Source organism: Pleurodeles waltl, chromosome 6, assembly GCF_031143425.1.
Source record: "Pleurodeles waltl isolate 20211129_DDA chromosome 6, aPleWal1.hap1.20221129, whole genome shotgun sequence".
Taxonomy (NCBI): Eukaryota; Metazoa; Chordata; class Amphibia; order Caudata; family Salamandridae; genus Pleurodeles; species Pleurodeles waltl.
The window spans coordinates 1,238,830,986-1,238,847,227 of NC_090445.1; the positions used below are offsets into that span (position 1 = coordinate 1,238,830,986).

Genomic DNA, 16,242 nt, shown 5'->3' on the forward strand with positions numbered 1-16,242 from the left:
TTTTTACCTGAACAAGTTATATTAAATCCAACAACTGGAAGTTGTGGGATTTATTACAACAATTAATTTGATACCAAATTCTTGGTATGTAACATTTAAGGAGACTTTAAAATTTAAAATAAAGTCTGCCCATTCTAGCCTATGAAGGCCATTTACTTCAATGAGGGAAAAACGAATTTGGCTGTTTTTACCTCACCAGGGCTTATAAACCTATTTTTATAAAGTCGCTGCTTATAGTTACATGGCACCCAGCCCTAGGGGCACATAGGGCACACCTTAGGGGTGACTTATATGTAAAAATAAGGTAGTTTAAGACTTTGGAAGTACCTTTAATTCCAAAGTCGAATTTGCATATAACTTTAATTTAAAAGCAGCCAGCAAGGCAGGCCTGCTTTTAAAATGACACTGGGCACCTCAGCAGTGCACCTAGGTGTGCACCACCTATGCCGTGGTCCCTAAACCTACATGCCCTACCATATACTAGGGACTTATAGGTAGGTTCACTTAGCCAATTATAATTAGCCTAATTTGCATATTGATTTTACACAGAGCACAGGCCCTGGGACTGGTTAGCAGTGCCCAGGGCACCATCAGAGTCAGGAAAACACCAGCATAAAGTGGAAAATGGGGGCAAAAAGTTAGGGGGCCTCTGCAATCAGCCCTGTTTTCCCACAGTGAGCAAACTAGGGTATGAAGAGCCACAGCACACTGATTTGACCAGCGAGCTAGGGAACAATGAGTACATCCTTGAATTTACCTTAGCTGGTCCCAAAACCTACAGTTATCATACATCGAAAAATGCAGTATGTATGAAAGTCAAAGGCACAGTCAAAATCAGTTTTGACAGGCTAAGAGATCTGGTGAATGAAAACTCTGCCTCAGCCAACCATGAAAATGATAAAACAATTGTTGTAAAACAACCCAGCAATTACGGTGGGAAAAAAACGGTGGGAAATAACAATCATGCCTTTGCATAAAACCTTGTGCATAGTATTTGATAAAAGGGTCCTGACTGATGAATACAAAACCGTGCCTTACGTTTACTGATGGATCATTAGAGTCTTGGTCCCCAACTATGGACATCAGACTGCAGCACCCAGTCTCCTTCGTTTTAGCAGGACCCTCAATTTTATATTCCATCTTCAAGCTATTTTATAAAGAAACTATTTCGAAAATGCTCCTAGTGTTTTTTTCTCAAACCTCTAACAATATTGTTTGGCTTTATTTGTGCTGGTAAGGTCTTTATAAGAACTATCTTTAAGGCACATCAAATGTATAGAAGGTATACCGAATAGTCTCAACGACAATGCATTGTTACCTTCAGGCCTTGTTTCCATGGTAATTGTAGACAACCTTATGAGCGAATTTGGGGATCACCCTGAGATAGTGAAAGCTTTTACACAATATTCGTACCATCACAATCTAAGCATATATTACATCATGCGGAACCTGTTTTACAAGGGTAAGAGCAGTTGGTCTATAACTCTTAATGCCTCAAACCTGGTTTTATTTAAAACGCCCCATGACAAACAACAGATATCAGTTATAGCCAAACAGATGTACTCTGGAAACACACAGTTTTTCTTGGAAGCCTGTAACGATGCTACCAAGAAACCTTAAGGCTACTTCCTACTCCGACTTAAAGCCCAATACTCTGGAAAACTGCAGACTGCAGGCGGGTATTTTCCCACCAATCTCCCCATTGCTTACACCAAGTTAAACGCCTATAACAAGAATTGTTAAAGCGACTCCAGGAACATTCACAATCTAGACCTTATAATACAAGGCAATGACAATGTCAGCACATGTGTGCCAAAATCTAGCCCTCCTAAAAGTGCTAGTCACGGCCAGCCCCACAAAGAAAAGCCATCCTGTGTGCTGCTTTGCAGGATTTAGTGGCTGCAATTGCAGAGATAGCCCTAAAACACCCTAAAAGATAATGTACCTATATTAGAGCACCAATTCCATGTTTTAAAGAAGAAGTGCCACCTTATCATGAAGCTCAGTAATAAGGCTTCCCTAATTTCTAAGAAGTAACTGGTAAAGCAGTCAGGAGGTTTTATAGGTGCTTGTTGGTCTTAAGTATACCTCTAATAACCAGCCTCCTAAGCAGAACTAGATGGAGAACTCCCAAAAGTTGTACTTGGTGCCACTGCAACAGCTGGAACAGTTGGGGTCCGTTCATGGTTGACGCCTGGGATATATATGGAAAAATGAGGCGCAGTGCCTGAATGCCGAGATTAAAGACATTTTGAACCGTACTGGTTTAAAACCTTACTACAAAGCCGGTCTTTTCTCAAATGCTCTTCAAAACATTTTTAAGTTTTACAGGCAGTTGAATAATGGAATAAACAGGTTGACTCTATATACCTCTGACTGAGCATCCTCCAGCACCCACTTCAACGCCTCCAGCACCACCATCCTCAGACACCTTTGTTACAGAGGACCCACACAAATGCTGCTAAGTAAAATATCAGCATCTAAAGACCTGGCTTTGTGGAATGAGAAAGGAGAATCCTTCTACAAAGGGCAGCCGGTTGTAGGCTCCCACATGTACGACCTGGTCAAAGGTCTTACGCACCCCAAAACACTATTGCTCTAGAAAGTGCCTAGAGGTTAGGAACAGTTTCTATGAGCCTCTGCGAAACTGAGCATTCCATCTACGATTGTCAGTAATACTGAACACTGGCATTGGCTTTAAAGTTTGAAAGACCCGACTTATAGCCCTTCAATTACTCCAACACCATTTGCTTTTACCCCATGACCTATGGTGCCAACATCACCTTTGGTTCTCTGGTTATTTCCCCAAAGGAGCACTGCTGCTCAACCTTTGGAACCTAAAAAGACACTGTTCAATATCAACATGTGGTTACCTCTCTAATGTTTCTTATGACTTTTGAAGCGGCGTATATGTGTGTACGTTTGTGTGTATAGTTATGCCATACTTAACATTTGACATTTCTTTTCTTTTATTACTTTAGCAAATGTTATCCTTGTGTCGCTTGTACTACAGGAACTGTTGTGTGAATAAATCTTTTAATTTTTCAACATGTTTTTGTCATCTTTTAAAAAACAGTTTAAATGGGCAGATCCCCCCTCCGAAGCCACCAGCATCCCCTGTACAGGACCTCTGTGACAAACTCTCATCCTTTTTCCACCACAAGTTCAAGGACATCTACAACAGCTTTGTCCTGTAAAATTCTGGCACGGAACCTGTGCCCGACCCACCCCCCAAGAACCCACCCAGACCATCCATAGCTGGTCCAAGCTCACCACAGAGGAAACAGTCAACATCATAAACAACACCTATTCCGGAGCCCCATTAGACTCCTGCCTGTACCACACATACATCAGAGCCAGCACATCCATCGCCCCCAAGCTCTGAAACACAATCAACTGCTCCATCAACATGAACACCTTCCCCGAGGACTGAAAACATGTTGAAATATGCCCTCTCCTAAAGAAAGCTTTGGCCGACCCATCAGAACTAAAGAATTTCCGGCCCATCTTGCTGCTACCCTACCCCACCTGAATACTGGAGAAAGCAATCAACACACAACTACGGAATTTCATCGAGGCCAACAACTCCCTGGATAGCTCACAGTCTGGCTTCCACAGCAACCACAGTACGGAGACAGCCCTCCTGGCAGCCACCAATGACATCAGATTACTCCTAGACTGCAGCCACACTGCAGCACTCATACACCTCACCACTCAGCAGCATTTGACATGGTTTCCCACAGCACTCTGCTCACCAGACTCCACGACATAGGAATCTGCGGAAGATCCCTAAAATGGATCCACTCCTTGCTCTCCGGGTGAACACTTCCAGACCCACAGGAGTCGACTGCGGAGTCCCCCAAGGACCCTCACTGAGTCCCACACTGTTCAATGTATACATAGCCCTTCTCGCTGCCATCATCAAAAGCCACGGTATGAACATTGTGTCATATGCTGATGACACTCAAATCATCATTTCCCTCACTGAAGACCAGGACACAGCCAAAAGGAACTTCCACTCAGGAATGGAAGCCGAGCCACCTGGATGAGTGTATGCTGCCTCAAGCTCAACTCCGACAACACTGAGCTCATCATCTTTGGAAACACCACCTCAGCTTGGGATGACTCCTGATGGCCCACATCCCTAAGCACCCCCCTGCACCGACTGAGCATGCCCACAACTTAGGAATCATCCTCAACTCCTCCCTATCCATGACCCACCAGATAAACTCTGTTGCCTCTTCCTGCTGGCACACACTCCGCAAACTTCGGAAGATCTTCAGATGGATCCCAGCAGACTGACGCAGGACAGTCACCCACGCCTTAGTTACTAGCAAACGTGAACAAGGCAATGCCCTTTACGCTGGCACCTCAATTAACAACATAAAAATCTACAACTCATCCAGAACGCCACCCCCAGACTCATTCTGGACATCCCTCGCTGAGAACACATCTCCCAGCACCTGAGGACCCTCCACTGGCTACCAGTCGAAAAGCAAATCAACTTCACGCTTCTCACCTACATGTACAACGCCATAAACAACACAGGACTAGCCTACCTGAACCACCCCGTCTCCTTCTACACCCTCGCCGGATCCCTCCGCTCCGTCCAGATGGCCTTGGCCACAATCCCTTGCTTCTGCAAACCCACCTCCGGAGGGCGATCCTTCACCTACACTGCAGCGAAGAGCTGGAACAACCTCCCTCTGCACCTCAGACAAAGCCTGTCGCTCACCATCTCCAAGAAGAACCTCAAGACGTGGCTCTTCAGATGAGGCCCCTCCCCTCCCTCAGTGCCTTGAGATCCTCACGGGTGAGTAGCCATGCTTTACAAATACTGGTTGATTGATTGATTGTGTGCGTGCATCATAATAAGGATGCGGAGTCTGTATTCAAAGTAATTTTTTTATTTTTTTATTTTAGAGAGCCATCATTACACTTAAGAGGCGTTAGACGATCATAGACTTTTGACAAACTGAGTAATCTGTTTTCAAAACACTAGATGTAGACCTAGAGTTTCTTTCACATATTTCATAACAACACTTTGTTGTTAACTAGATCATTCGAATACAAATTAAAAACATTGCTAAACATCCTACCCTCAGACATTTTACTGATATAATATATACAACGCTCACCACATGTGACAGCAAGAGAATCCTGTACCTGTTTTCTGTTGTAGTCCACCCTTGCTGCAGATTTTTTACATTCTTGAATATAGGTCTGGTATAAATGCTATGCTCAGGGAACACAGCAGCGCTGTCAAACACTGAAATTGTGACTTTATCTAAAACAGGGCCAACCAGTGAGTTCCTTCCTTCTGGTGCAGATCTGTGTTAAAGATGGGGGTGCTTGGAAAAACTCCCAAAAATATTTTCTTGTCAAATTTATGGCGGCTTGAAGAATCCTGAACCTGAAAAGTGTCCATTTTACAATATTTTAAAGCCAGTAAAAAAAAAATAGCCGTGCGTGATTGATCTGAATGACGTTGTCAAATACAGAGAATATAACCATGTTCCCATTTACAGCCAGGTAATGTCTAAAGCATAATTCAGCTTTTAGATTTCCGTTTTTGATCAAGTTGTAGTGGTCGCCGTCTTCCATGTCAGGAGTCAGATTGAAAGCGAACAGCGTGTGGCCCATCCCAAATCCTACTCTTAACACGACGACTCCTGAGTCATGCAGGTGATTCCCGGTTATTGAACCCAAGCCAAGATATTCCCTACTAAAATTAGCATCTCCAAAGCTGAGTGTGTACGGTTTTGAAGGAATCACAGCCCCCTCATGGAACAGCACCGTGTAGTTGATGTCGTAGTGTTTGAAGTTCAACAGGTTTGAGGTATAAAGACCACTAAAAGCTGTGTTATTGACAAAACCTACGATAATGTTTCAGCAGTTATCCAGAAAATAAATTTTTCAGTTGGGTTAATCTGCTGCCGGCTGGGATGCTGAATATCTTCAGAGCTACTCTCTCAATGGCATAGTTGGTGTTCAACAGCTGTAAAGCTTCAGGGTTAGCCAGTCTGACATTTGGGGACACTTTCACTCTCGTTACAAACATTGTAGTTGACAGTATGACCATTTTATACTGTTCCACATCCCCGCTAATGAGACTGAAAAAGTCGTTGCTGCAGTTAAGTTTGATTTTAAGATTGATATCATTGATGAGTAGTTTATCGTGGAAGAGAAGGTCTGAATGTATACGCCCAAGAAAGTCAAACTGTCTACTGCGGGTGGCAAAGCTTACTCTTTTTACAAACTCTTTATTGTTGCCATCCAGCTACTTGTCTTCCAAATTGGAAAACATATCCATGTAGAAGAGTCCTGCTGATAGCTGCATGTCCAGGGCATCTCTGCTGTAATTTAGAATACTCTCGATGTAGGCTCTGTAGGAATAAACGTTTTCACTTTGCGTGATGAATTGGTCGCCGAGGGTAATGTCCACCTGATTAAACATGGTTGTGATAGGCTAAGAGATCGTCACCACTGTAGCGGCAGCTGGTATGTTGGTACCAGCCTCTTTTGTGATTTTACAGACAAGATGCAGCAGCGTGCTATTAAGATCCAGATACATATCCGTGGGCCATGACACAGAAAACTCTAAGGGCACCAAAGGCATCAAAGTGGCTAGAGGCAATACTTCCTTTAAAAAACTGCTTTCGATGATGGTCTGAGAGCTCTTTAGAGAAAACAAGTCTAACTCCAATTTGGCACTTTCTCCTGATGCGCAGTGCATGAAGGTCAGGGTTTCATGTTTAAAAAAATATTTACATTAGGGAGTGTTCTCTTGTTCTTCCAGGCTCTCTTCTGCCTTATGGATCTTCTTTTGTGAGCGCCTTTGGAAGACCTCCTCTTATTTTTATAGGACACCGGCAGCCCCCTATGCTTCAAAGTCCTTCACTTCTTTTTAATATTTGAGCTAGGTCTGTACACAAGTCCTGCTCCTTCGTGAGATTGTGTATTCATGCGTTCGGCCCCAGCGGTTGTCACAGATCCTACCAGACCCTGGGCAATGTTTCTGGGGGCCGCTTTAATGTGGAGTTTTGCAATTTCATAGCCTCGTCAAGAAAGGTATACCTCTTCTAAATAAGCTACACAAGAAACCTCCCAGCCCCGTCCCGTACATAACAAGGGACCCTTTAAAGAATGATGTCCCGCCATACCCAGCTTGGTGTCTGCTATAGTCCCTGTACAGAGCGGGATCGCCGTATGTTTTCATGATCACCATGGTGACTTCTTAATATTCGCTGTCTCGTTGTGGCCCTAAATGAAGCTTAATAATCACTTACCCATATTTAAAGGACAGTGGCTCAAACTGGTCATCGACATAGTGTCAAAATGGTTTTTAGAAATTGCTACATAGGGGCAGATTTCATAAAAGTGGTGCTGCATTCAATGCAGCGCCACTTTTCTTGCGTCCCTTTGCGCCCCCTAACGCCACCATGTGTGTGCCATATTTAAGATATGACGCACCATGGCGGTAGTTAGGGAACTAGCGTCAACATTTTTGACACTAGTTCTGTGCTTTGCAGGATTAGTGTAACAAATGTTGATGCTAGTCCTGCAAAGTACATAGAGGCCAATTTTAATAAATGGTGTGCTTCCTTCTAACGCTTGCTCAGAGCAGGCGTTTGAAAATGCAGCAAAAAATGGTGCAAGGAAATCTTTTCAATTTTTCAATGAAAAAATGCCACCCCAGCATACATTGTGCCTGGTGCAGGCATAATGTAGTGCAAGGGGTTACAAAGTGGCGCAATGCATGATTTCCGCCACTTTATAAATCTGGTGCAGCAATTTTTGAAGCCTAACGCCACATTAGCATAAAAGAAATACGCTAATGCGGCGCTAGTGCTTCTTACATCTGAGCCATAGCCTGGTTTGATATATTGAATATTAACCACAGTGTTATTTTCCCCCTTTACTTACACCCATCTTAACAATGGTGAATAACTATCCCTGACCCTCGTGGCTCTGTAATATCGCTACACACATAGATTGTATAGAACCCCTCAATAATATCAGGGCACAAGGGGTCAGGTACTACAGGGCTTTTTATATGTTGTACTGTGCCTAAAACCCTTCTTAATTTACCAGTAGAGCTAAACTCTGTATCGTGACTAAGTTTTAAGAAACACCTTCCTTCTAATTTTACCTATACCAGCTGAATATTTGAATAAGTTTAGCTGCTGTCTATGGATTTCTTGATGGACTCAACCACCCCTGTGACGCTGGGATAATAGCCCTGAGGAAAGCTTGTGTAGATGATCAATGGGTCCTGATCGCGCTTTATAGTAATTTTGTCCATGAGCTTAGTAAATGTATTGCAGGTCCTTGAGTATTGGGTTATGGTTAAGGCTACCTCCCAGTCCCCTTTTAGGTCCACAGGTTTAGAGAGTTTCATGGTATAATCAGAAATTTGATTGTCAGGAAACATCCTTTGAAGTGTTGGATGGCAGGGTGATCTCCATATTGTCGCCTTCAGAATGCACCATGCTTACACGTCCTCCAGAAAGCTGATCCGAATCCAGCTGCTAAATTTATCGGGCCACCCCTCCATTTGACAAAGGCCTGTATGTTAGCACTGTAACCTTTCTGTTTCAGAATCTTTTCAGTTCTGTGCACTCTGTTTGGATCATGCGGGACCTTTTGCAACTCTTCATTGTAAAAGGCACTGGACACAGTTTCTTCATCAGCCCTTTAACCAGTAAGTATATACACCTTCTTTAAGCTCTCCACTCTCCACTATAAATGTTCATAGCTAAAAGTCTGCTGGTAGCACTTCGTAAAGACTCTTTCAATTTTGACACCCTAACATGATCACCTTCTACTAAAAGAGGCTTCTTGTAAGGAATTCTCAGATGTTACCTCCACTGGAGACATTTTAATGGTTCTGTGATAACTGGCATTATAAACATCTATAAACGCCTGTAGAATGTCCACATAGCTGGATGCGTTGTATGCTGTGAAATACCTCCACATCTTAGAAGTTCTGTTAAAAAGCTCAATCCGCACCACTTTTACCTCCGTGTGCATGACAAAATGTTGAACTGCGTGCTGTTTAAACATTTACTGAAATAGCTTGTTTAATAATTCTTTCCCGGCAACTGTTTGCAGTTTTTGAAGAGTTCGCCCTTTCCTGAAGATGGCTTCAAAGGCTGTGGTGATGCTAGTATAGCTTAGCTCTTCTGCAAAGGCATACTTGGACAATACATCTAATACCGTTAATATATATCGCGCTCCGTTCTTATACTTGGCTAAATCTTGAAGACTGATTATGTCTGCCAGCCATTGGTAATCTAGCTGTGCATTAACAATGATCAGTCTCCTCTTAACACACTTCCTGACTGGCTTATGGAGTGAATAAGCCTCTTCCCTAAATAACCATGTCTTCACCTATGCTCTGTTTGCAGGCTTATATTCAACTAGAGCACTTGTAAACAATGCTTCAGCACTTCCCAAGCTTCCAACCCCGCTTGTATCGTAATAAATCGTCCTTAAACCACCAACAGACATGTTTGTCAGCTGCGGCATCCCATGAAATGAAAGACAATGGGTTTGTGTAAGGTCACTTCATCAAACATAAAGAATATAAGCAACACATAAATATGGCAAACATCATAGTTTCGTGGTACACAGTTTGTCGTTGTTGATGGTGAGGTTGCAGTCTTTCACCACGTAGACTTAATATGACACACTCACACGTTTTGACATTCTTACAGCTATAAAGTCAACAGCTCTAGATAGGACTTCATGATCACCCCTCATATAACATTGTACAATTGTACAATTCTCTGCCATACAAAATAAAACCTTTATTTCTTAAATAATCTTCAGTCAAACATTCCACGGTGATATGTAAGCTGGTCATCAGTGATAGTATTAACTTCCGCACATGTTTTTTGTACGCACTCCAGTATTCATCCGTTGTAGGCAGCCAGATGTTGACACACCAGTTAACTATGTACGTAGGACTGTCACAGTGCAGTGCCACAGGCAGAACACCAAGCTTTCTATGGTGGGAGGGTTGCAGGTTGTATTTCGACTATTCTTTCTTTAAGCAAAACATATATCAATCTGGCAATACATATGTATCCTGGACATAACTCAAAATCAGCTACACACCCACATTCTGATGCTTTTCCTAAAAGTGAGTAAGTATGTTATGTGAAATAATACGTTAATGACATGCTACCTTTGTGGCTCATCATTTTTAAAACAGTTTTTGTGAGGCTAAAAAGCCGACTCGTATAGTTTTAAAATAAATATCACACATATGTCTTTCTATAGCCCTTTCTGCCATTTATCTAACAAAATCCATACACAAGCTTTGCACACGACTGAGTTTTGAGCTTGGCTAGCAACCGCATCGGATCTCTTTGAGTGTGGTCGACAAGATTTTAATCATATTGGGGTGGCCATTTTCCTATACCTCTGACTAACCATAAGCCAACCTTAAGAGTTTATACACTTTACACAGGTCTAGCAAGCTATATACGTGACTAATTATTCTTTACGCGTATGAGGTGTATAGGCAGTAGCGGCTGGCTTGTATTTACAATGGGGGGGTGGGAGGAGGATAGAATAAGAATCACATTTTTGAAAAAGGCACTTACCTGACAACAATCTTCTCTCCTCTCACCGTCTCGCCCTGCTCTGATGCCTGACGTTCACGGTACCCAGGAAACTACACAAGCCAATCCTGACGCTGGTTTCATGCTGGTAACTAGCATGAAACTAGGGTCAGGATTGGTGGGAGGGGCTTCTCTCAGCGCTCACCAGAGCGATGGAGGCCTGTGCTTTCTCTAACTCAACTGTCTTAAGACAGTTGGGTTAGGGAAGCTTAAAGTGCCCATGTCAGGCTGACTGTCACAAGAATGCTGTCCAAAGGAACATGTGCACTTTAAACAAGTGCACAGCTCCCTCCTGCCACTCAGCAGCAATTGCTCCACCCCATCCTGACACTCGGTTCAGGACCTAGTGCTGAAAAATTAAAATGGTAATAAACAAAGTTTATTACCATTTTACATTTCCATTTGGGGGGCATCTTTTTGGTGGGGCAACGCTCCTCTGCCCACGTGGAGGGGCCGCCCCTGTGTATAGACACTTGTGAGACTCCTGCTGCGGATCATTCATTTTATAGCCATAACAGAGAATATAAAAGTCACATTTGAGACAAGCGTTTACGACAATCAAAACAAAACCTTTAACAGGCCATATGTCATTGTAGGGTACACATAGGGATTCCTTTCCAAAATATGTAACATTGTAAGTACAAACACATTTCTTTCAAGACTCTTTGTTTTGGATTGTGGAACTTTCAGTCTGTTTTGAACAGCCTAAGCAGTAAATATTTACTGCACTAACAGCCAGTCGAGTCCCATCTATCAGAGCACTTTTTACTGATGCTTTATACGGTTCAAAAAAGAAAGAAAGACAAACTATTAGTTCAGATTTAACTATAGCTGTATATACAGTGTAAGTAAGTGTCCATAATGATCTTTGCTAACATTGTCATTTTTTACGGACTCGGTCACGGCTCTGAAATTTTGAGAGTCGCTGAGGTCCATCGAGGCATAACCAGCATCGGAGTTTGCGCACGGCTGATGCATGATGACAGCCTCATAGTCTTCATAGACAGGTGAGTTAGAAGCTGTTATAGATACTTCAGCATCTTCCAATTCAATTAAATTGTTATCAGCCCTTGTTTCGGTAATCAAGGCTTCGTTGCTAGAGCCCTTAATAGGGGATATCAGTTGCGGCAAATCCTTGAGGCTGAACCATTCAAACCATCAGCAGAGCTCCTTGTCAAAACCAGTGACGATGTGATCCCCCTCTGCAAGGCTGCTTTGCTGCACAGGTTGCTCCATCGTCACGGGTGTCAGGCTACAATAATATCCATAGATAGTGTGGAAAACAGCATAGGAGGATGTATTTGTGGTGAGGTGACTGTATCTCTTCATAACAACCGAACAATCTCTTTCTGGAGAGGGGTTCCAGGGTCTGGCATAGGCTGCCTAGGAAACTCTTTATTTGTATACTATGCACCAAAAAGGGGAGTGTCCTCTTCTACAGCACCACATGGTCAAATCTTCTCCAGGGACTCTAGTTCACTAGTGTTTACCGCATAGCACTAGCCAAGTATTTAGGGCCATGAGCACGTGACTAGCATCTAACTAGGGTGATGTCACAATACACATGACCCAACATGGTCTCATGATCTCCCAATGGAAGTAACGCCATTTCTGGGGAGGGCCCCTGAGGGCCCGCAAGTCCCGATAACGGAAGTGATATCAGTTCCGGGGCAGGACAACTAGCACTTTTTGCTTGAGATCTAAGGTATTTCTTTATTCTGCTCCCATGTCTGACTTGTGGTTACATTCCAGGCTTTTAAGGGGCTCCACAAAAGCACAGAGTGTTTGAGACCAATTGGGTGGGGAGGAGGAAAGCTGAGCAGAGGGAAGAGAATCATAGAAGTGAGACATCTAAAAAAACACATGCACACTCATGGAGTGCTTAACAAAAATGAAAAAAGAGCTCCTGAAAAGAGAGTACTTTCGGAAGAATAGAAGGAGCCAATCAGAGAGGTTGTTAATAGGCTATGCTGCACAGAGGGACAAAGACATGCCGAAAGGGCTAAAACAAATAAAGCCAATGAACAGAAAGCAAGCAAAAGTGAATGAAAGAACACAAAGCCAATGGTAAGCAATGGGCAGAATGTATTCTTGGGTAAGCATACAGCATGCATTTAATTTGTCATTGCAACTATACTGCTGCACTGTCTGGTAGGCTTCGACCTAAAAAATGAACATTCAAAATCTGTAAATTAGAATTTATATGACATTTTTTTCAACAATAGATCCAGTGCTAATATCATGAGTAAACAGCATCATCATTGTAAAATTAAAAACAATAATAAGAATCTAACGAGAATGTTGTTTTCGGTATGTTCCCTCGGAGACCTAAGTTATTTAATGAATACTTCAACATTTTGTTTCCCCTGGTCTTTCACAGAATAGATAGTTGGAATTGGGCATTTTGTTCAGGAAAATATTTGATTATCGTTTTGATTATATTAAAAATTGAGGTTAAAAAAGGGATGTGAGCTGCTGAAATTGGTGTATGAACTGTAGGTGACAGATCCAGTATCGGTAGTGCTGAGTCTGTCTTTCACTCTTCTGAGGTCGATAATTATAATTGCGGACTGGTCGATATTATGTTACTTCAGTAGAGCTATGTGGGGTCGAGAGGAGACAAGGAAAGGGTTTAATGTGAAAAGGCAAAATCACTGTGCTTTTGGGCTTAGAAAGAAAACAGAATATTATACATATGAGGTTGTGTAATATTCTTTGCACTAATATTGGTTTTATTCTTAACACCTGGTAAAGCAGAACGATAAATAAAACATTTTCGAGAGTGAGAAGGAAAGCCTGTATAGTTCAACTTCTGTGAATTTGAAGTTACAAAAAGATTTTGTTTCGAAAATGTGACCAACTGACTCTAAAATGCTGAAAAAGCAGGGAGACATGAATTGTTTTAATACACACTTGTGCTTCCTGATGTCACTGATGCCGTTCTTCCGATTTCCAAGCCTTTCTGCCGGATTGATCCTGGAACACAGGAAAAAAATAATGAAGGACCATTTATTTTCTTCCTGTCATTAGAAACCTGCAGGACAAGTCTTGTCCTTTGTTCATTTATATGTGTATATATATATATATATATATATATAGTTTTGTACAGCTAGGTTGAGAAGAGTTGTTTCTCTTGAAATAAAGTGTACATAGGAGGAGAATGTAATCTCTACGGAAACATGTTTACGTTTATCATGCAGCTTTTATAACAAATTCAATACAGGGATTGATAAATTTCTAGTACAGTTGCTGTACCTAACATCACAACTATGTAACTGACAATGACGGACACATTTATCATTCTTTCATACAACGCAACACAGCAAAAGAACTTGCTGTGCTGCTTGAAAGGGAGAAGGCAGGAATACTCCATATTTATCAATGTATGGTGCAGTCCTGCTGCCTACCTGCTCTGGCGCACAGTCTGCTGTCTACTGCCAATGCAGACACCCATGCACCATGGTGCAAGAGTGTCTGTGTTGCAGGCAGGATTGTTTTTGTGCAGGAAGAGACACCTTCCAGGACAAAAACAATCCTTTGGAGCTTTTCCTCTTTTTAAGTGTGCTGCAGAATGTAGTATTTTGATCCATTCCCAGATGTGCCATTGTTGGTAAATCTGGGAGTGCACCAAAATCCATGGGTGGATGCCCTGTCTTGCATTTCTCCAGATTTACCATTCACCGCAGGGCTATGCAATTCCTTGACGAATCTGACCCTAATTCTCCCTGAAGTGCTGCTCACTGCATGTGCACTTAGGGCCTGATGTATTATTCTCAGGTCGCAAAGCAGTCTATGTGCAAAAATTGATGTGCAAATTCTGCAGGGTACAAATAAAGGGCATTGCAGAGTCACAGATATTTGTTTCTTTTATTATTCTTATTTTCTTTGCAAATCCTACTGAAAAGGCTAAAAATACAGGAATGGAGACGTGCAAGGACAGTAACCTCCACTAGTGGTTCCCACGTACCAAAAGGCATTTTTAAAAAAATATTTCTGCCGAGATGCAAAAGGTATTGGGGTGAATATCAACTGTTTTCTGGGCTGCTGTGTGCTTCCCCAGATGGCCACAGGTCCCTTCACAAAACAGAAATTGCCCCTTATTGACAGCTTCTCCTTTGTATATTAATACCACCCCTTTTTGGGAGTCCTTATTCAATCTATGCTTTGTGACTGCAATGTTCCGCATCGCATTCTTTGCGACACCAAAATCTGTTAATGAATCAGGCCTATAGAGCTTTCACTGGACAAGTTCAGCATCCATGTTAGACTTGAGAGCCTTCCGCCAAACATTTTGCCTGCTTGTCTCACATTTTTGCTGATTTCTTTTTGTTGGCCTTAGGACTCTGAGCACTTTACCACTGCCGACCAGTGCTAAGAGGCATGTGCTCCCTCCGTCAAACATGGTTAGATTAGTATTTTGCCAAATTGGTCTATAAATTAAAAAGTGCTAGTGGGCCTGCAGCACTGCTTGTGCCACCCACTTAAATAGCACTTTTAAACATGTCCCAGGCTTGCCATCACTGCCATGACGACTTGGCATTTAATACCCCTTGCCGAGCCTTACGCTCCCCTTTTATTGTATATGTCACCCCTAAGGTAGGCCCTAGGTAGACATCATAGGGCAGGGTGCTATGTTATTAAAAGACAGGGCATATAATCTTATGCTTTACATGTCCCAGTGGTGAAAAACTCTCAAATTTGTTTTTCACTAATGTGAGGCCTACCCCACTCATATGATACCATTGAGGATTCCTTATTACATTTAATAAGCTGTAATTCCTGATTGGGAAGGGGTATACCTGTCATGTTTAGTACCTAGTGCATTTTAATGATAAATCCTCTTTATTGGTAATGTCAGATTTGTTATTACAGGTCTGAAAATGCCACTTTAAGAAAGTTGTCATCTTTCCATTCTTAGCCATGTGAGCCGGCGACCTGTTTCCAATACAAGTCTGGGGTGGGTTGACAGCTGGGCATGTGCATTCCCTATAGACAGCCGCACACAAAGAGAGCTTAGGTGTGACTGATGAGCGAATAACATCCTGATGGACCTTTCCTGGGTTGGATAGGAGACAGCAGCAGGCCACAGTCTCACACCTACACCTGAATAGGCTGTTTACTGACCACATACAAGGGACTGCATACCCCCTTGTAGTGAATCTGGAATGAGGGCAGGAAGGAAGGATCTCTGTGCACTTCAAAGCCCTTCTATGAAGTTTTCCCATTTCAAAGATGCCACTGGGTATAAGAGCTGGAATTCTGACACCACTAACTCAGTTCACTTCTGAACCTATAGATATTCTGCCAGGAAGAAGTGTTGTGCTGCTACAAGGACTGATACTCTCCTGGACTGCTGCTCTGGAAGAACTGCTTTCTTGCTGTTCTCACCTGTTGCCCTCCCTCCCTAAGTGAGAAGGGCTAGACTCACAACACTTTAATCCAGAACAAGAGTGACTCCAAGGGCTTGCTGGTTTGCCTCCTGTTCTTCTGAAGTCTCAGGGACACAAAATACTTCGAACTCATCACCTACAGCACCTGGACTCTGCCATCTGTGAGTCTTGGCATGTCAGGTGGTGTCAATACAGTCCTAGGCCCTTGGAAGTGGTTATAA

At 42.6% G+C, this 16,242-nt stretch overlaps 1 protein-coding gene across 4 annotated transcripts in view; it reads right to left on the reverse strand.

Annotated features, from left to right (window-relative positions):
• Positions 1-16,242, reverse strand: part of LOC138300782 (cGMP-dependent protein kinase 2-like) — a 3,513,105-nt gene that overhangs the window by 464,072 nt on the left and 3,032,791 nt on the right. For 2 of the 4 annotated variants that reach the window (XM_069240551.1, XM_069240553.1), the window contains one exon: positions 13,545-13,607. The exons of the other annotated variants lie outside the window; for them this stretch is intronic. In XM_069240551.1, coding sequence (XP_069096652.1) covers positions 13,545-13,607 — 63 coding nt within the window. The remainder of the gene's footprint in view (positions 1-13,544; positions 13,608-16,242) is intronic. 4 annotated transcript variants of the gene reach the window in all.